At 39.5% G+C, this 20,642-nt stretch overlaps 1 protein-coding gene across 2 annotated transcripts in view; it reads left to right on the top strand.

Moving 5' to 3' along the window:
* Positions 1-1,490: 1,490 nt before the first annotated feature.
* dok6 (docking protein 6) overlaps positions 1,491-20,642 on the top strand; it is a 41,872-nt gene continuing 22,720 nt past the window's right edge. Inside the window, exon 1 of one of the 2 annotated variants that reach the window (XM_067486054.1) lies at positions 1,491-1,805. In XM_067486054.1, coding sequence (XP_067342155.1) covers positions 1,740-1,805 — 66 coding nt within the window. In that variant the 5' untranslated portion in view covers positions 1,491-1,739. The remainder of the gene's footprint in view (positions 1,806-20,642) is intronic. The other variant, XM_067486055.1, reaches the window with a different exon arrangement.

Below are 20,642 nucleotides of genomic sequence, written 5' to 3'. Positions count from 1 at the left end.
CAAAACGCATTTCAAATACCTCTCTCACTATCTACAATGCCACTGTTTCCCTATCTCCCAGATCTGAAATCTAGTCATATCTTTAATGAGCCACTCTCATTTGAGAGCCATATTAACCAGTAACACCTGCTTTATACCATCTCAAAAACATTCCACATATCCAGCCATACCTACAAACTTCTGCTGCTGGAACTCTGATTCATGGTTTTGTCACTTCCAGACTAGACTACTGTAACAGCATACGCTCAACAAACTGTAATTTACCCAGAACTGTGCTGGTCATCTACTCAGTCACTCACTCAAGCTCCTGTGGCCTTATCATGGCCGTGCATAAAGAACTGCACTGGGTCCACATTCCTCAGCAAATACAATCCAAAATCCTACGGCTCACCTACAGAGCTCAGCACAACATGCAACCCCCACCTCATTGAGCTCTTTCACCACCATACCTCCACCCTCACTCTGAGATCTGCAACCTCTAACCTTGTAACACTGCCCCAAAGGACCAAGCACTGAACCTGGGAAGACAGAGCCTTTTCCATCTCAGCCCCAAACCTCTGGACCTGTTTTCCCTTGACATCAGAGACATTCCCACACTCAACAGATTCCAATCAGCAGTCCAAAAACAGCTTTTGTAACTTTGTCCCATCTACTTTTGTTCTCACGTTATTACCTCTTTGCCTCTTATGGTAGTATTAAAGGGAGTATTTTAACTGCAGATTTCAGTATTAAAAAAGTCCTTTCTGTCAGGATAGGAGTTGTATCTAAGGAGTATACACATATTATATTTTAATCATATTATCCTCCGATACCAAGTGTCACACTTCCCATATCTTACAAAAGACAAGGTGAGACAATTCAGCTAATATCATAAAATGTTTTGACATCACATTTGTGATGTGTGTGGGATTTAGATTATGACATAATTCATGTCAAATTACATTTTTTTAACTCCAGACTCCAGGGCTGTCAAAGTTCAATCTAGAGATTTGAAAAATATGTCAAAATATGAGTTGTACCAGAAGTATCCACCTTCATATTTTAATCATATCTTGAAAAACTTGTCATAAGATTGTTGGTAATTACTTGAAGTATCCATCCTATAAGATGAGAGACAATTATGAAATATGCCGTGTGTGTGTGTGTGTGTGTGTGTGTGTGTCTGATTTCGAATATGACACGTGTCATGTCACTGTCTTAATACCTGATTTCAGTAGTAAGAAAGTCAGATTCAGAGATTTTAACGTACAGCACAAAAGAAGCCCAATAGTCATGTAAGTAAAATGTCAGTGGACTGAGGTGAGTAATGTCGCCCCTGACTGTCAGCTACTGTTTTCAGCTGAGTCTCATGTACAGTAGCCTACTGACAAAGTAAAAAGAAAAACGACCTTTAAGTGCACGCATTTCTGTTTAAAAAGGACCCCTCCCACCCACTTCAGCCCACTAGCCCCCACCCCCTCACTGTTCCTGGATGGTGTGGTCCAGGAAGCGCGCCTCTCCTCTCTCCTCTCTCCGGCTGAAGTCAATCAGCTGACGAGTGCTTTCTCCCTCCTCTCCCGGATGGATCGCGCTGCTGAAGCCGGCCAGCCTGCGCGCTGACACCGGAGCAGGTTGCTCGCTCGCCTCCCTCTGGATGTCGGACCGACCGAGCCACAAATAAAAAGATTTGGCGCATCAAACCTGAGGTTACTTTGTTTAATTTGACACCTCGGGCTGGAAGCTACCCGCTTGCCCTCACCATGGCTTCCAACTTCAACGATATAGTCAAACAGGGATACGTGAGGATACGGAGTAAGAAACTGGGGGTGAGTATTGTTGCACTTGCTGTTCATTGCGCGGTGGAGGAGGAACAGGAGGAGGAGGAAGAGGAGTTACAGTTGTTTGCGGTCTTTTAGCATCAGGGGCTGGATCAGGAAAGAGGCTGTAATTTGCTCTATAGGCAGCAGTCCTGCAGTGATCTTCAAGAGTAAAAACAGGGCAGATTTTCCCAATGCAACGTGGACAAATACTTCTGCACATGTCAAGATGATAGTAAAGTCTAAATAACAGCTGGTGTCATGTTTCTGTAGTTGAACATCATATTCCCCTTTTGTTTTCAATGTCGATCCTGTAAGTACTTTGAGAAAGTTGGACTGTATCTAGGTTGCAGACAACTAACACAGATGATATGAACCAGTAATTATATAAGAGTAAAGCAACTACAATTAAAAACTCAAAATATAACGTTCTACAAAAAGAAACCAATAATATCACTTTTGAGTGACTTTTCATTCACAGATTTTCACAGCCCCATAGCAAACCAAAGTCTAACGTGACCCATGGTTAGAACTAACGGGCAGCATAATGGGAATACTGGACATGTCATTTATCATCACACAGATCATCCTATTATCCTGTTATCAGTCGGCACAGCTTTTCTGTTCTTGAACTCTTTTCAGCTTCTTCATATTATTTACAGTGCTGAAAAGTCTTAGTGAAATCCAGCTGATTCGGTGTGATGGCAGCTCCTCAGTGCCTTATGACAATGGATTTTCATTGAGATAAGGGGAAAACAATTGCATGACTGATATATTTTCAATTTTGAGCGCCTTACTGTATGACTCATAAAGCCGTCTGCTTTTGTTCATACTTCCAGCCCATTACGCTAACGGATCAGGCACACTCCTTCTCCTCTGATGAACTGTGATGATGGAGGCTAATAATGTCTGCCTCCTCACATCATCACCTGGTTTCATCAACACTATTCTAATATTGTATTCTGCTGTCTTTGATTACTGTAAGACGAATCGTTGTTGAGTAAGAAGAACCTTAACTGCCCTTAAAGGACTTGGACAACATAATCCTGATAAGTCAAATGAATGCACATGAAACGTGCTGTTGTAAACATGCAAAATAACTCGCCCCTTATGCAGATGGGTCAGTTTATTGACTTCTTTCATGTGCTATTAGGTGGATGCATTGAGAAAAAAAGGCAGGATGCATTTGGAAAGCCCATGACTTTGCAGAGCAAGTGAGGATGCATGCTGTTTTGGCTGTGCTCAAGGTATGGATGCCATATCTCTGCCAGCTCCACGTCTCATCCTGCTGTTTGTGGAGAAAAACAGTTTGTGTCCTAATCGCCCACTCCCTCTGCCCTCCACTGCTTGCTGCTGTTTCATCATAGAAAAGCCATGCTGCAATGGCCTCAGAGGACCCCCAGTGTGGGTAGACAGAAAGTATTTATCTGTCCATGCTAGGGTTAGTTATTCCAAGCCAATCCTTATTCTGAGCCAGACAGAGAAACATTAAATATCTGTATGCCTGAATCAACAGCCTCTGATACATCCCTGTGTTTGTTCCTTTTGTGTGATTACTTTGTCTGTCAGCAACAAAGCCGATTGGCAAATTTTAAAGTGTTTTGTGTTTGTTTTGAGAGAGGTGAAAATCCAAATGTGTAATACATGCGTGGGCAGACTGGAAAGATACACATCTGGGCGGAATGGAATTATATTCAGATTTGGCACATGTCCAGAAAGTGTTGTTTCGTATTCAATTTACAACATGAACCCACATTTATATTCATTTATTTATTTATTTTTAGCATTTGTTGATGACTCAACAGCTCAATAACATTTTTGGCTGTGAAGAGAGACTTCAGCCATCATTATCCCGATATGCCATACAGAGTGTCGGAGCAGAAGGATAACTGGATACATGCAGACCTAGATTCAATAACATGGAAGGGGAGATAGCCGGGGCTCTATGTTTCATTGTCTCTTCTGTTACAAGGCCCAATTGTCAGTTTCAGAAACAATATTGTCATTTATGATATCTTAGTTTCCTTTCTGTTAACTTTTTTTTTTTTTTTTTTTTTTACAATATTCTACTTTGTACAAATAAAAATTTATACAGATTCCTTTTGCACAATAAACCAAATAAAGTCACAACAAAACAATAACATTATTTTGTTATTATATTCAGTTTATTTCTTCACTAACTGATTGGTTTGGTCTATGAATGGCCACTACAAGTTCTCAGAGCCTAGAATGACTTTCAGATTTTCATTTTCCAACAAACAGCATTAAACCCAAAGACATGCAGTTTACTAAAAAAAATCTTCACACAGACCAGCAGATCATCATTATTGGTGATTTCTTTTCAGTTTGGTTAATAATTAATTTAATTCAGCTTTAAGACTTTAGCTTTAAACCTAAATCTTTTTAACACATATGCAAAAACCATCATTAAGCCTAAAGAACTTAAAAGACAGTTTGATGATTCATCAATAGGCAACTGACTAAATGTTTTGGCTTTGCAACTTTTTAGTTTTTGATAACCTGAGCTACAGACTTGGTACCAAATAGACGGTTCAATGCACATCTTCAGTCGTTAGAGAAACTGGATGTACCTTCTCAGGCTGTTTCCTTTGTGATGGTTAGTTAATTTTTTTTTTTAGTGTTTAAAGGTCTCTGAAATATCACTTATCAAAACTTTGAATCTCAGTTGACCTTCTAATGCTGCCACCTCAGTCTCTATTGTACTGCTGTGCCATTTATACTATGCATTATGTTTCAGTAGAAAGTAGTACAGTTGAATGGTTCTCGTTGTGCAGTATGTATTAAAGTGGCCACGCCAACAGAGCTTGGGCTAAACTCATCAGCGTCTGAAAGTATGATTGGCTCATTTCCAGAAGCCATCATGTGTGAAGGTTGGGGCCATGGGGTCAAGTCTGTGTTCTGCAGAGTGATCAAAATGACTTTCCTGTCTTTTTAATCTTCCCAGAACATTGTGGGTTTTTTTCCACAGTTATGAATAGCCATGATTTCCTACATTAAGCAACTCCTTTGTGTTGGCAGAGGAGACAACGGTGCAGTGTTCTTGAATGCCAAAGTAATCTCTCTCTCAGTTCCTTTCTCACATTCCCCTCCTCTTCCTCACCTGTCCACCTATTCTCTCACATCCCACCCCCTGCGCTTCTCACCTGTGCTCCCCACACGGTGTCTGTCTCATCTCTTCTCCCCAGTGTTATCTCTCTTCCTCTTCCCCTTTATCTCCATCACATTACCCCCCTTTCTCTCACCTTTCTCCCCTTCAGTGGTTTGCAGACAGTTGATAGACTGAACACAAAAGCGTCCTATTCATCACCCCATACTGCACCCTCCACAACCTCAACAGGCTATTCCCCCTGACACAGTGCAAAGGCACATACACACAAATTGGCTTGGTTCAGCATTGAGGAATTGGCACACACATGCACCTGACAAACAAGTTAAAAATCTGCTGCCAGAGAGCAGTGTGTGGATTTTAATCCTGTTGCTTAGTACCATACATTTTTTTTTTTATTCATTAATTTGTTACAGACAAACTGAATGCTCATGAGCCAAAAACAAGTGTCCCCGCAAAGAGAAGAACATAAATTCTGTGTGAGAAGCAGCAGCAGCAGCAGCAGCAGCGATATAACTGCCATCATCTGTGTGGTTCTTTCTTCTTTTCAGCGGAAAAAGCCTGATGCTATCGGTGGGATGGACACTTGGAAGGCTGAATAACATGACCTTTGAGTAGTTTCTGTGTTGGTCTCAGTTCAGGCACATGTTTCGCAGGTTTAGGAATACTCTGGTAAATAGAAAAGGTCAGTTCTTGAATATTTTCTCCCCCACCTGGCCAACTTCTTCTTCGAGCATTAGCAGAAATGGTCACTTTAAGTTTGCTGCAGGTGGAATCCTCAGTCTCCCCATTCACAAACATGTTTTGACACTTCAAAGGAGCAGTAGTTCAGATACTGGCTCAGAGATAGATATGTAATTCTTTTTATGGTTTACTCAGAGCACTTCACACACAAAATGTTATTTTACACCACAGTAGCACCACAGCCTTTTCACCAAGTAAATGGTTAAAACATGAAACTCGATAAATACACAAAAATGTTCAGTATGATTAGGAGGCTTTTATTTTACATATTTAAAAATGCTGTTATACATTTTGCCTATTTACATTGAAGATTATTTAACTATGTGTAACATGAAAAGGTTTTGCTTGTAATGAATCCAAAGACATTTCAGCTGTGAAGTAGATTACAGCGGCTAATTGTTATCGCTTCTTGGCTCAACATCTTAGTTTTAGTACATTCTAAAGGCATTTTCAGCGTTGTTTTCCAACATTTCAAAACTATTAAAAAATCTAATTTAAACCAACTATATACAAACTAGCCATCCACCCAAAATTCTGTTTCTATTCAATAAAACTGCAGATGCATCTTTCTGGGGAACATACAGCCCTCCTAATTTTTTTTATCGTTGTGTTTATACACTCCCACCACTTGGTTACAGATAAATAAAGATTGAGGTCCAACTTAATTGAGGAAAAAAAATTACATGTTTATTTTTGTTTAAACTACACAACAATCTCTCTCTAACCCTAATCTGAGTGTTCTACCCTTAACTACACTCACGACTCTGGAGTCAAACTCAGGTCCATAGGATGACAGGCCCACTCTTTGCTACCTCATCACCTGTCCCAACTACATCCTTTTCTTTGCATTGCTAAATTTAACACTTTCCTATTCATTCAAAAATATGTTGCATTGAAAAATAATAATCCAAAGTTATCTGTTTCCAAACACCAGACCTCAAGAGGTAGCAACTAGCTGGTGAATGTAGGTGTATTTTGATCATGTCAGTTTCTGTTTAGTTCTACTGTAGTTATTTTGACCAGTGTGTCACATGGTTTTAGGTGAGATTTTATTTATTGGACTCATTTCTGTTTTATTCTAGTTTATTTTAGTTTCAGTTTTAAGTTCAGATTTTTGTGTCCATTATCAAGGTCAGTGAGTGTACCTTTATTTTGTTGGACAATTCAACAAACTTTTGTCCTCTGTTCTTTTAAATGCAAACTCAAATACAGTTCAAATCCACAAACGTAGGTCTTTAGAATAAATAAATACATAATGTAAGAATTTTATATTAATACACTGCTAATGCACTGTAATTTGTAACCGCAAGAATGAAATTGAAATGGACATAATTGTACTGCACCGTCGTCTAAGTGCAGTTATGAGGGTGCCTTGGCCAAAGTAGAACATTAAATGTCAAAGTAGAAAACACATTAAAAATGCATTACGTCTGGCTCAAAATGAGGAGGAGTGAAAATACAATCAGCCAGAAGTGTGGATGTAAACAAATAATCAGTAAACCAATAATCGGGGCTACAGATGGAGAGTTTAAGTTATTCATCATTCTAATACAAGGATATGATTTGCAAAAAGAGGCTACAATCCATTAATAGATTTACAGAAGTTATTTGTGGTTTTAAAATTACTTTTTTTTTGTTTTTTTTTTTTTTGTTTTTTTTTTTACAAGTGAGCAATTTCACAATCTTGGGTGAGCAGTTTGTTTTAGGACAAATAACAATTAAACTACAAATGAAAAACAACATCTGTTTGAGCACATTGAATGACATGGTGTAATACTCTATGGATCCTAATTATGAATATGTACACATAAGATGAATGTAACATCCATTTATCTATTTATCCATCTTTTCACTAAAGGCAAAGAAGCAAACAATGTAAATACTGCAGTTGGAGAACAATCTGCTTGGAGCTGAATGTCATACAGTAGTTTCAAACTTTAATCAACTTGTCGAGTAACAGGAAACTACAGAAGCCGAGAACGGCTATGGATGCTATTATATTTTATTGGGCCGTTATGTAGTGATACCGGGATAATTATCTTGTTATCTCAGGTTAACACCTTAGTTTTATATATATTATTAATATTATTGCGGGATAATGAGAAAAAAATGATACAGTTCGCTAAGTTTTTAGATAATTTTTGGCAGTGCACCAAATCGACAAACTGCCACTTTTCTTTCTCCGAGTGTGGAGAGTATGTGACCGTTTATGTGCAGCTCAAGTCCTGCCTCTCATTCATCAGCAGTAGAAGCTTTATCCACATAGATATAAATTTAAAAAAAATTTCATGGTAGAGGCAGCAAATAGCCCAAAGGTGCAATGACTGTGAAAGCCAAGAAAATAACTTTTGGCATTAACCAATAATTGTTGTATTTTTATTTTATTTTAATATTTGTTTATTATTGTTGTTGTTGTTCTTCTTCTTATTATTATTAGCCTTCTAGTCTTTCATGTCGAACAAGCACGCCGAAACTGCTCTCAAGCATTTCAGAATAAATTGGGAATTGCCGAAAAACTGCTAAAAAAGATTTAAGGGGGTGTTGAGGCACGGCATTAATGAGCCTCTGTAATCTGTTCCTTTGGCAAAACAGACAATAAAGTGTGAGGCGAGAATATGAGTTGAGGTGTATTGTTGTGTATTGTTTTTTAGCAGCTTGGTGTCATTTGCACGTGATTGACCCTAATCAAGGTACATGGTGGGTTGAATTCAGCCTGCTCTCTTCACAACGCATTATCAATATATTGATGTTTGCAGGACATTTGTGCTGTCCGTGGGTTATGGAGATCAGAATTTGAAGTGCATGGCTGTGTTCCAGAAGATCATAATAATAATGTCAGAATAAGAAAACGGATACACTTGACAAATGTTTTTAAAGTTGTACTTGACAGCACCACAGTGATGTGAGAGAGAGTTGGGGGGGTGGGATCATTCGAGCCCTTTTTATCTAGGTAGTCTAATAATTTAACCACCATTGTAAAACATTAATACAGTCATGTGGAATATCAACTAGCCCATAGTCCATGTTGAACCATATCAAAATCACATTTTATTAAACAGACAACTAGGATAAGGTGATAAATATGCTCTACTGTGACAGAGACTATTTGGATTTTGTACAATTATCTCGAGAAAACGAGCTGTGTTTTCCCGAGATATTAACTCGTTATCATGAGAAAACAAAGTTGTTGTCCTAAGATAACGAGATAATTATCACGTTATTGTGAGATAACGGCACAAAAAAGATGAAAGCATCCATGGCTATTCTCAGCTTTGGTAGGAAACTGCAATCATTTAATTAATTATTTTCCTTTATTTTAAGCAAACATTCCCCCGAAAATGTCTGACTCATTGTTTATGAATTGTTGTTTTTCTCTGTTTTCTACTATTAATTAATATTGTTTGCTTTTGGAGAGATGGTCGGACAAAAAAAAGCTATTTGTAAAAGTGACCGTTAGCTTTGGGAAATTATCTTTTTTTTTTCACTTTTTTTGATATTTCACAAACAGTTCAATAACTTGGAGATGAATCTGCAGATTATAATCTTTTTTGGGGAAGACATAAGGTCCAAAGCATATCTTAATGTGGAAAGCCACCAACTTCTTTAGACTGAAGAAGCTACTTGGATGAGTTGTGAAATGTGTCAAACAGACAGAAAAACATCCAGGGACTCAACTTCTAAATAACAGTTGTAGACTTAATTTCATTACACTCTTTGGTTTGTCGATTCAAGTCTAAACACAGAATAATTTAAATTCTGTCCTAACTTTTAAGGCATTTTGACTTCAGCATTTATTTTTCAAGCAACAATAGTAAGCAGCGTCCAAGGTATTTTTTAAATAATTAAAGGCAATTTACCTCTGAATAAAAGCCAATTCAGTAATTCAGTAAGGATGACTCAACTTAGATCAAACAATTTAAAGTCCTGTGAGAAAATGCTGGATCTAATAAGGCTGCCATTAAGGGGCAGGAATAATGCATACTGTTTGTTGTGTGTTGTTTCCAAGCCTGTTTGTGAAGAGCTGATTAAAATTTAAATGTATGTAGATAGAAAATATACCAAATAAATCATTTATTTTACATCTTTTATAATTGAATCTGCTGAGACGAGAAGACAAGAATTATTACTCTTACGGTACCGTTCCAGGGCCTGAGGCTCCTCATCTCATCTATGTCACTGTTAACAGTAAATATCATTTTTTTGGTCTCTTTCAGCTGTTTTTGACTTACAAGTGGATATTTGTGTCCAGCAACCATCGCCCTTTACAGCCTGTTTTCTAGTGATGTGTGGGCTGGTATGTTCCCCCCTCGTTGGCGCATAAGCACCCACCTAAGCAAATGCAAAGAAGTGCAGAACAATGTGTCTGTTGTCCGCAATAAGATTGGATCTTGCCACTTCCGTGCACTCACCATTAACAATGACAGATCAGCCAGAACGGTGGATGTCAGGGGAGTTTTCATCCCAGGAACTGTACTTTTCAGTGGAGTGTAGAAACGACACAGTCAGCTGTCTCAGCTGCTCTTGGAGCAATTGAGACTTCCAAGCAAAATGGATAAATGTGACTAGTGTTGTGCAAAGAAATCAGATTACATCGTTTAGAAAATCATTACATTCGTACATCCCGTGGCCATGATTATCTGTGGTTTTCATTTTTCTGATTGCCAAACAGAAACTAAAACTGTAGCGGATAGGAATTTTTTAATATGCCCCATTATTTTCCCTGTGCCTTGTGGTTGCATGTAGCCTATTTTGAGCACGTAATAGATCTTTTTGGAGTGTGCATTAATTCACGGATATGCAGGGCTATACGTTGCGTGGTCATTTCCTTTTGGTTTTCATCAGCTTCCTCCATCAGACAAACACCTGAAGACAAATCACCGGCTCTTATTGGTCCTGATGAATTGCATCTCTAGCAGGATATGGGAACAACAGCCCAATAGCCGTTATTCATGGTGAAAAATGTGCCTCTATTATATGGTCGCTTTCATAAATAAATCTCTGCCTGGACCTCACTTGAACATTTCACATCATTGATTCCCGCTGTTCCTAATTATCAAAAAAGCTTTTTTGTTGTGAACAGGGACAAATGTTATCATTAGTAGTTACTAATGTCTAAAACAGTTGATTAAGTAATGCAGCATAAAAAGACTGAATGCTAGTAGTGCCCCACCGTGACAACACACTCTCCCTTTGCCCTCACACAACGTAATGCTCTTAAAATCCTGGACAGAACTTTAATTTCAGTCCCCCTTTTTTTTTCCTCTCCCTAGTTGTCTAGCTTTTCAGTTCCTCTGCCTCAAATCAATTCACAGTCATGTTACACTAAGTCCCAATGTTTTCTGATGAGCCGCTTTGTAAAGTGCAAAGATGTCTAATCCCAGTGGGGGAGAAGTCACAGCTCAGTAGAAGAGGACTCTCTTCATGGCTATTTAATCTTTCCATTCCCAGCAGACCCTGCATCCTGTCCTGCTGCTGGTTAAATAAAAGTGCAACAGTGAGCAGCATTAAGATCAAATACACAAAATACAGTGCTTTTATTTAGCAACATTGTAGCTACATTTCTTAATCAGAAAATTGTCTGATTAGGACCAAATATACCACTTTCCGACCTTTTTTCAGGTCTGTAAGGATTTAAGAACCAATCACTGTCTGTACTATCAGTAAAGTTTTGTCACAGAGACACTTTGCTCCACCTGCTTCCTGACAATTAAACAAGGACAGACTGTAGACTCACAACATTTACTCAAGCTGTTAAATAGGGTACATTTCAGCAGCAAGCCTACAGTCATTAACATACTGGATGTTTCTGCTGAATTACTCTAAATCCTGCTACTGTTGTCGGAAAATTGGTCATACATATGTGGAATCTTTGGTGTGTTTCCAGGTTTAATGAAGATGGTTTAATTAAGTTAGAGAAAACAGTTCAGTTGTTGAGCTGATTCTCCTTATTGGCTCTTATTACTCATGTTTGCTGTGTGATTTTTAAAATGTGATTATATTTTGTTCCATATTCAAGTCCATCTGATCCACATATTTCACCTCCTACGCAGGGCTCCGGCTTCACAGTTCTCTGTGGTATTGTATTGCTACATTGAGCAGACACACCAGAGACTCACCCGTAAAACATACCAGGCATACAGGAATCTATCATAGCTCTATTAACACTTCTGCTTCATCCTCCTCTCTTCACCTTCCTCCCCTCATTAATCTACAGACCAGCTCTCAGGGCCGTACCTAAGCTCACTTTCAGTTTGTGTGTCTACGTGTGGGTGTGCATACACAATGTGGCCATTGCGCTTATGTGTATTTACAAATGTATGACACGCATGGTTGTTTTCATGTGGCTCTGTGTGCAGAGCCACATGAATTGACTGCTCCCACAGTCAATTTAGTTAATGTAATCAGGAAAAAAGTATTTAGTTGTCAAAGCTGACAATCTCAATTCTAGTCAATGTATCACAAGTGCAAATTTGTAAAAAAATAAAAGTTTAAATCACAGACTATAATGAGCTCTTCCCCTGCTGTTACCTTTCATCAGCCTGCTTACCAAGCACATTCAGCACAGTGCGTAGCTAAAGATAGCCTCAACTGTGTGCATATGTGTGTTAAGGGGTTTGTCTTTGTGCCTGTGTTCTTAATCAATGCAGTATTTGGGTAAACATTATTAAGGTCTTGCTAAATAAAATGCAAATGTTACACCCGATCTGGTTTAAATGCCAGCAACTAGCATTGTTGATTAATTGAAATTCACCCAAGCTGTCACTTAAATACGTTTTTGATTTTGATTTTTATTAGCACTAATTGTTAGCCAATATGCTATTAGTTGGTGGTTAAAAAAAACATGACCTTGTTGTATCATGTAAATGACGAGGGAAAAGCAGTGAGTTCACGGGAGATGTGTGTGTTTTCATTATTTGGAGATGAGTTTGTACACTCTCCTGCCCTGACTCTATCTTTCCCATAGGACTGTTTCCTTTTTTTTTTTTTTTTTTTTTCTTATAGCAAGGAGGCGATAGTTTACCTCTCGCTGAGCACTGGGGTGACACTTTGGTACCTGCTCAGCTCTTCATGAAACACTGCAGCGGACTCAAGTCACGTTGCATGCAAACCCTGCCTACTTTTTAATTTTTCACTCCATTATAATAAGCCCAAGTGTGGGCCATGGGAATATGATCTCCTTTCTTTTTAACAGCTTTTAATATTTCCCTAAGAATTATTGTTCAGGGAATGAATGTATAATAGAACAAAGAGAAGTTAATATGGCAAACTTTTGACCCATCATGAATCACTGTGGGTGCCTAATACAGCAGCAGATTAAGATTTAACTAATTTAACAAAAGGAAGCTTGAAGTTGAGAGGAGCCATTGGGGTCAACATTAACTGGTGTTACAGTACACCCCCTCCCTCTCCACTCATGCACACACCTCCCTCTGGTTCCCTCCCCTCTTATGTTCTCATTTCAGAGAAATGTCTGTTGGGCGAAGTGATAATTGCATTCCTCAATGATTTCATGCTGAGACACACAGTGACACTGAATCGCAGCCCACTTATTCCAAGGGAGTGTGTTCTTTGGGAGGAAATGAGACAAAAACAATATGACAAACTCCATCGGACCCCTTTCTTTGACATAAAAGTGCCTTTCACTTCCTTGCGCGCGCACACACGCACGCACATACGTGTTTATCCCCTCAGCGCGCTCTTTTGAATTTCAGACCAAATGTGGCTGTTAGTTCCAGGAAGCACAAATCTCTGCTTTCTGGTTGTGAGGGAGTAGTTGTTGCAGACACAGAACCCGCTGCTTTCCCAGCTAAGCATATCAGAGAAGCAGCCTGTACATCAGTGAGCGAATACCTCTTTAGAATTAATCCTCAGGGGGGGAATGGCTTTTCCACTGCATGGGGATTACTGCTTTTAGGGCCTCTGATAAAATTCAAATAACAAACACTTACACAAAGTGTCCTGGAAAACGTTCAGTGTTTTATAATGCCCTGTTGAACATGCAAATATTTGTGGCTCGTTCAGATTTACTGTCTTTATTGATACGATAATAATGTGGTCAGCTAATGGTAATTGAGCTATTCAACTGGTGGTGTTGCATCATGGCTGTGGGCAGGAGCTTCCTTTTATCCTCTTGCTTTACATTCTCTTCCCACAGAGGCTAGTCGGTCACTTCTGAGGCACCGCATTCGGGTTTCCATGTAACAGCCCCTCACCTGTTGGCCTAGATGCTAATTTTGCTCATTTGGAGGCCGCTGGCAGCACAAGCACCAACATACTAAAGTGTAAAATGAGGCTTTGCCTACAATACAGATGGAGTTTTGTGCATTCAGACCGTTCTTCTTCTTTTCTGCATTTAGTTCAGTTTAACATTCAGCCAGACTAGATACACTGTGGTGAACAACTCATTTTAGACCTATAAACAAAATAACACTGCTTTGTATTGTTGCTCTGTGTTTATGGTGGTCTCAGTATGCTTGTCAGCAAGGGTATTCTGGCATAGCCAGATCCTTCTTTGTCTGCGTGTTATTGTCTGTGAACGCTTCAGCCTTGTACATGGATTAAATGGAAATTGCTCTGTATCTGTGTGCTGGGGATTGCTGAGTAAAGCTGTAATACATAAAGAGGTTTGGATGAGGGATGCTTTAAAGGGCAGACAATTGTCATAATGGTGACTAAAAGTTAAGTTGTTGCATCATAAACATGTTTTACACTTGCACCCAGGTTCACAACAATATTGCAAACTTTAGCCAACAGTGCCAGCTGTCCAATGTTGGGACACATGAGGTCAAATATGTGAAGGAATAACCTTAACACACTAGAGCAAGCAACATAAAAACTGTTGTGGTAGATTATGGGATTATGATTGCGGTGTAATCCTTTGTCCTCTCCATTCCTGTAAAAACACAGTGTTTCCTCTCTCAGCCTTTGTCAATTTGGCCCTGTCCATGTCCCATGCTTGAGGTGGATGTATCTAAGCTGACACGAGCAATATGCCACCCTGTTTACACCATAAAAAAGTCCCCCCCTTCTTCCCTCCCTGCCCCATCTTCCTACCTTGCCCACTCTCTCACACCTGACCTACATCTCCTTCAGAATAATTTGGCTGCTATTTTTGTGCAGGGCTTAAAAAAAATGCTCTGCTACAGTAGCCGTGATGGCTGGGTCTGCACAGTGTGTGACATGTTAACTAATGTTTTCCTGCTCAAGGCATCACTGCTCAGCATGGGTCAGACATCCCCCTTGTCTATCTGACAGTAATAGGAAACAACAGTAGAAATATTTCCCAGTGCTCTCTCATGTTATTTGCATGATAATTATAAGGAGGTTTATTTTAAAGACTTTGTGAGCTTTACATGTTGTTATATTTGAAATTTGGGGTAAGGGGGAAAACAAGTTGGTTTGAAATAGACAGAAATTGCAATATACTATATCCTCAATGCTCTGGACAGTCTATTTAAAACCCAAATTTATCATAATTCCTAATTGAAGGCCGCAGCTAGTTGACTTTATGGCTGTGGCCTATCCCGACACTCTACTTTTGCAACAGCTGCTTCCACCACCTCATAATTATTTTCACTTCTCCACACTTTCTCTTAAGTAAACTTTCTTTCTCTCTATTGGCCTCCTTTTTCTGTCTCTATATTTTCTTTCAGGATCTTTTTTTATTTCTCCTTCTTCCTGCCTTTCTTGTGCAGTCTTTTCATTTTGGGTACATTGACCATTTGGTTTTGGCAAAGAATCAGCTGGAACCTGTTGCCCATTATATTTCATTCCACATTGTGACTGAATTCTCCGCGTGTAATACCACCCAGTCACAGCTAAGGCCTTAACAAGTAAAATAAGGGTTACTAATAGTGTGATATTACATTTCTGCACCAGGTTGGCTCATGAATGTTTGATGAGAATATCCAATCATGCATAGACACAAGAAGGAGATGAGGAATGGGAGAGGAGAAATTTAGAAGAGACAGAAGGGCAGAAGGAGAGACTGAGACAAATCAGCCTTAGAGAGAAAGTGAGGAGGGTGTGTGTGTTTTTGTGTATGTGTATTTGGGATAGAGTAGGGGGACCAGTGATTACTTGCTGCTGAGGTAGCACTGCATTACACATGAGGATTTGGAATGGCCCAGATAAAGTAATCTATGATTAACCGGGGTGCGGCTGGTTCGCTGGCCTGCCAACAGCTGTAGTCAGGGGTGAATTACAAAATTATGGGATGTCTAAACATTTTAGATGCAGTGAAAATTTATTTCAGTACATAGGCGAAGAAGGTTGTGTAGGATTGGAGTAATGTATGACATCAAAGGTCACAGTTGACAGCTAGGAAGAAGAGTGACAGAAGGAGCAAGGCTGCAATTAAGACAAACTTTTGTAGCTGTTGCATTTGGCAGCGTATAGTTGAGATGGTAGAACAGTCCCGCGAGGATTAGGGGAGGGGAGCCAGAGGCTGGGGTCGTGGTTGGCGGAGTGATCGTTGCAATGATTGCTATAACAACTGTCTGACGGGATAACAAATCAAATTATAAAGATGGACACAGTGGCACAGACCCCGCCGCTGTCTGAAATTGATTGCCAGCACCAGGAGCTGATATTGCCGGGCCTGGTCTGTCATAGTCCATCAGGCGTCATTATCACCAGGGGAACACTAAACCTTATGCAGAACTGAACAAGGAGGAAGATATGCACTCTACTGCTTGGAGTCTCACGCGCGCGCGCGCGCGCACACACACACACACACACACACACACACACACACACACACACACACACACACACACACACACACACACACACACACACACACACACACACACACACACACACACACACAACAGAAAACATTACAAGCAGGTAGAGAGTCTTTATGAGCTGTTAGTTATTTAATATTTTCATTGCAAGGTTAGCAAAGACTGAGAGCCGAACAGCCAGCGCAGATGGTTTAAGATTTATGGTGATATTTCATGTTTAACTATTGAACTGCAAAACATTGCACACGCTGCAGTGTCACATTTGATCTTGTCAGGTTGTACTCAGTGTGCTGCTTTGAGCTAAATGCTAATGTCAACATGCTGAGATGCTTTCATGGTTGTGTGTAGCTTTGTGTTGACCGTTGTCCCCATCCTAGTTTAGAGTGACAATGTGCTAAGACCACAGCTTATGACTTTTACAGGTTTTGTGTGTGGACATATATATATATATATATATGTGTGTGTGTGTGTGTGTGTGTGTATGTGGGGCCAGAGGAAAAGTGAGAGAGTCACTAGGATTCATTCTATATTAAATATCGCTTTCAGTCTGAATCAAAGTAGTGGCCCAACCAACCAGCATTATTTTCACTTTAGCCAGCTGCTAGCTTTGCTAAAAATACCTTTCTATTGTTCAGGATCTTGTTAAAAATAGCTCTGTTCTCCACATGCTAAGAACCAGTTAAATGCAGTGTGTTACCATCATGACTGAGTGTTGCAAGACCAACTTGATTAAAGTGCTCTCATGTTTTGTATTTCCAGTAAGTGCAGTAGCAATCATCTTTAATCATACTTTGGAGGACAAGCGAATCATCAAGAGGTTACAAACCTTTTCCTCATTTGTCCCCCTTTTTTATCAAATTTTTGAAGAATAATAATGCATCTGCGCCTCTTGGGAATTACAATTGTGTTTCAATACTCACTAGGGCTCCAGAGATTGTAACAGATGGCTATTTTTATTCTGCTGTGTGATTAGTCATTTACCTGAAGCAGGCTGTCATTGGAAATCATTTTCATGTCTTTAGACAGTTCCTCAGTTCATCCAAATGACGAGTGATTCTGCCAGTGGGGGGAATAGGGTCCATATTTTATTGAGAAGTGAGACAGTTTCTCAATAATACCAGAAGTTTGATAATGCTCTGTGAAGTGAATAGACTTTATGTTTGAGGTCGTTTACAGAAAATGACTGAGGCTTCAGAGGTGGCTCATTACTGGGGTTCACAAGGACTTTATAAATTCTCCAGACTTACTTCCAGTCCTGCTTGTCAGAAACACAGTTTGGACGTTAAGTAATTTATAGTTAAATTAAATGTCACTACATCATCACTACACAACACAACATATTATTATATGTTTATCATATGTATTATATGTAAATTTATATGTAGACAGATAAGTTAATTAGAGCGCATCTAATAATCTGCTTCCATCTGTCTGTCTGTGATCATACTTTGGCTCTAATACTTCTTTTATCCCCCTTGTACAACAGTCTCAGTATGGTTGTCTTAGTGGAGCTGGTTTTGATGAACTAGCTGCACCTTGCCAAGTCTCTCCTGAAGTGTTTTCTCTGCTACAGACGGACCTCCCCAAAAGTGAAGGGATTGCCCTTGAAATGTTCTCTCGCACGCTGCTTTTGATGATGCATATTTTACTTTCTATGTGCTATGGTTCGAAGTGTTCTTTAATAGTGTTGACACACACACACAAAGATCCATTTCAGAAGTGAAGGATTGTCATTTCCGCATCTTGTATAATCAACCTGTTGACCTTTCTTAGCTTTTGTGATGCCCTACCCAGGGCCATTTCAGTGGGCACAGGTTTATGAGTTTCAACCTCCAAGTTTGTATGTTAAGACTTATTCTTTCCTGTATTCTTTCAAGAGAAAGCAAACAGTTGATGCCACAGTTCTTCTTGGAAGCTTTCGTGGATTAGGAGCTTAACCTTGCTTTTTCTAGATATAGAGTTTTGCATCCTAAGTGAGGAGTTTGGTCTTTGTCTCACCTGGCTTCTCAATATTTTTGCTTCAGAAATATCCCACGTGGCTTTTTTTGCACAAATCTTGGCATTTGTGTGTGTGTGTCTTCCTTTCTTTCATTTATACAGCCTGGATTTGACCAGTGATTTCCAACTAGATTTAACCCCACTGTAACAAAATAGAGATTTTAAAAGGAAAACCTGAACCTGTTTGCGCAGGTTGAGGGTAGAATAGCAGAAGAAAGGGTCTTAACTTGTTTTAAATTCTTTAGTTTACTGCTCGAACTTAATTCATCCACATATTTTTTAGAGGTTGGAGATCTTCCTTATACTGTACCATACTGTTGGAAAATGTTTTGTTTTTTTAATTTTAATTTTTTTATATAGACACACTAAGTGCAATAGGGGTGGCAGTGGCTCAGCTGGTAGAGTGGACACCCACTGACTCTAGGGCCGGAGGTTCACACCCCGCTCTTCTCGACCACATGTCCAAGTGTCCCTGGGTCATCCCAAGCCGTGCAGTGCCGGTCCAAACCCTGGTAGAAATTTGGGGAAGGTTGCATCCGGAAGGGTATACGGTGTAAAAACTGTGCCAAATCAACATGCTGTGGGGACCCTAAACTTATATAAATGGGGTCAAGCCGAAAGGACCAAAAATAAAAAATAAAAATCACACGCAATGTGCGACATGCATGTGCCTGTACTTTTTCAAATGTTTTCTTCTGAGTTTTGTCCAATCAGCTGAAAAAGTCACACACTACCACCTCGTACCACTGCTAATACTCTTTTCTCTTTTTTCCAGTAACATTAAAGTTGTCAGTATGACTAAGGCTCAAACTGGAATAAGTTGGCACATGTGTGATGATTAGCTTCAAATAATATTACTGTTTTAATTCACACACAAATATTCTGTTCATGCACAGAAATATATTTAATCAATCCTAATTCTATGATTCTGTTAATGAAGTGTTAAATATTAATGAACCCAACCTCATTTAGATTCCAGTGGCCCTGTGGGTTCATCCCACCTCTGAGAATTTGAATAAATACACAAAAAATGAGTGCCTTGAATCTTCATAAAAGGCTTCTCTTTCTGTTGATCCTCTCGATCTGCTGGGTTTTGTTGTTCACTGTTCGACCAGTGAATCACACGAATGATGTCCTTAACAGGTTTAAATGTGAAGGCTACATTTGACCTGTCAAATAGTGCTGAGATGGTCCTAAATGTCTGTGTCTCTACACAGGTGTGTGCTGAGTGAGGGCTGTGTTTTGGTGAAGGAGAAACTCTTCTCTGGCCACACTCATTATTCAGACTCTATGATGGAACCTGCCAAGACTCTAGTGCTTTTATGTGGCCTGCTGAGAAGCTGCTTAAATCGGGCAGAAACAGCACATGGTGATTGGACCTGCTGCCTTTTGTTTTACTTATTGTATAGAGCAGATACCACAAGAGAGAGGAGCAACTGTGACCCCAGGATTTGTTCTTTTAATGTCGTCCTGTCCACACGAACTTAGCTTTTGAACTTAGCTTTAGTGGGACCTGATCCTAAACTGGTTTAATTATGCTACTCATTTCGCTTCACACAATACTTATAGGCCCTGATGGAACTGACCATAACTCTGTATAATCTTTGACTATGAACCAAGCGTCAATATTTAGCAGTTATGACTACTTTAATGTTTGGTGTTATGCTCTATAAAATAAATTAATCATTAATTTATGTAAAAAGTCATTTACAAAACTAATAATAATGGTTATATAAAACACCTCTCAGTGTTGTTTTTACTGCAACTATAGTATTGATGATTTTAGCTGGATAATATTTAAATCATCATAACCGTTGCATTTCTCTGTTGTTTTGCCCTTTGACACCCCTACCAACGCCATAACCAGGATCTTCTCTGCTACTAACTATTGGCTTTCAAAGCACCTGGCCAAAGGGTTCTTGCCAAATTCTGGACTGCGGGAGTGTGATGTTTTTTTAATTAATTAATTAATTTATTTTATATATTTATTTTGCCAAGGGCGGTAGTGGCACAGTTGTTAGAGTGGCCACCCACTGACCATAGGGTCGGAGTTTAACGCCCTGCTCTTACCGACCACATGTCAACCACAAGTGGCCCTGAGCAAGACACTGAACCCCCAACAGCCCATCCTCATCCCCAGCCATGCAGTGCCAGTCCCATGCATGGTAGGAATTGGGGAGGTTTGCATCAGGAAGGGCGGTCTGTTGCCAAATCTACATGCGGACAAAT

This window comes from Channa argus, chromosome 19 (assembly GCF_033026475.1).
Source record: "Channa argus isolate prfri chromosome 19, Channa argus male v1.0, whole genome shotgun sequence".
NCBI lineage: Eukaryota > Metazoa > Chordata > Actinopteri > Anabantiformes > Channidae > Channa > Channa argus.
This window is presented reverse-complemented; position numbering and strand designations above follow the sequence as displayed.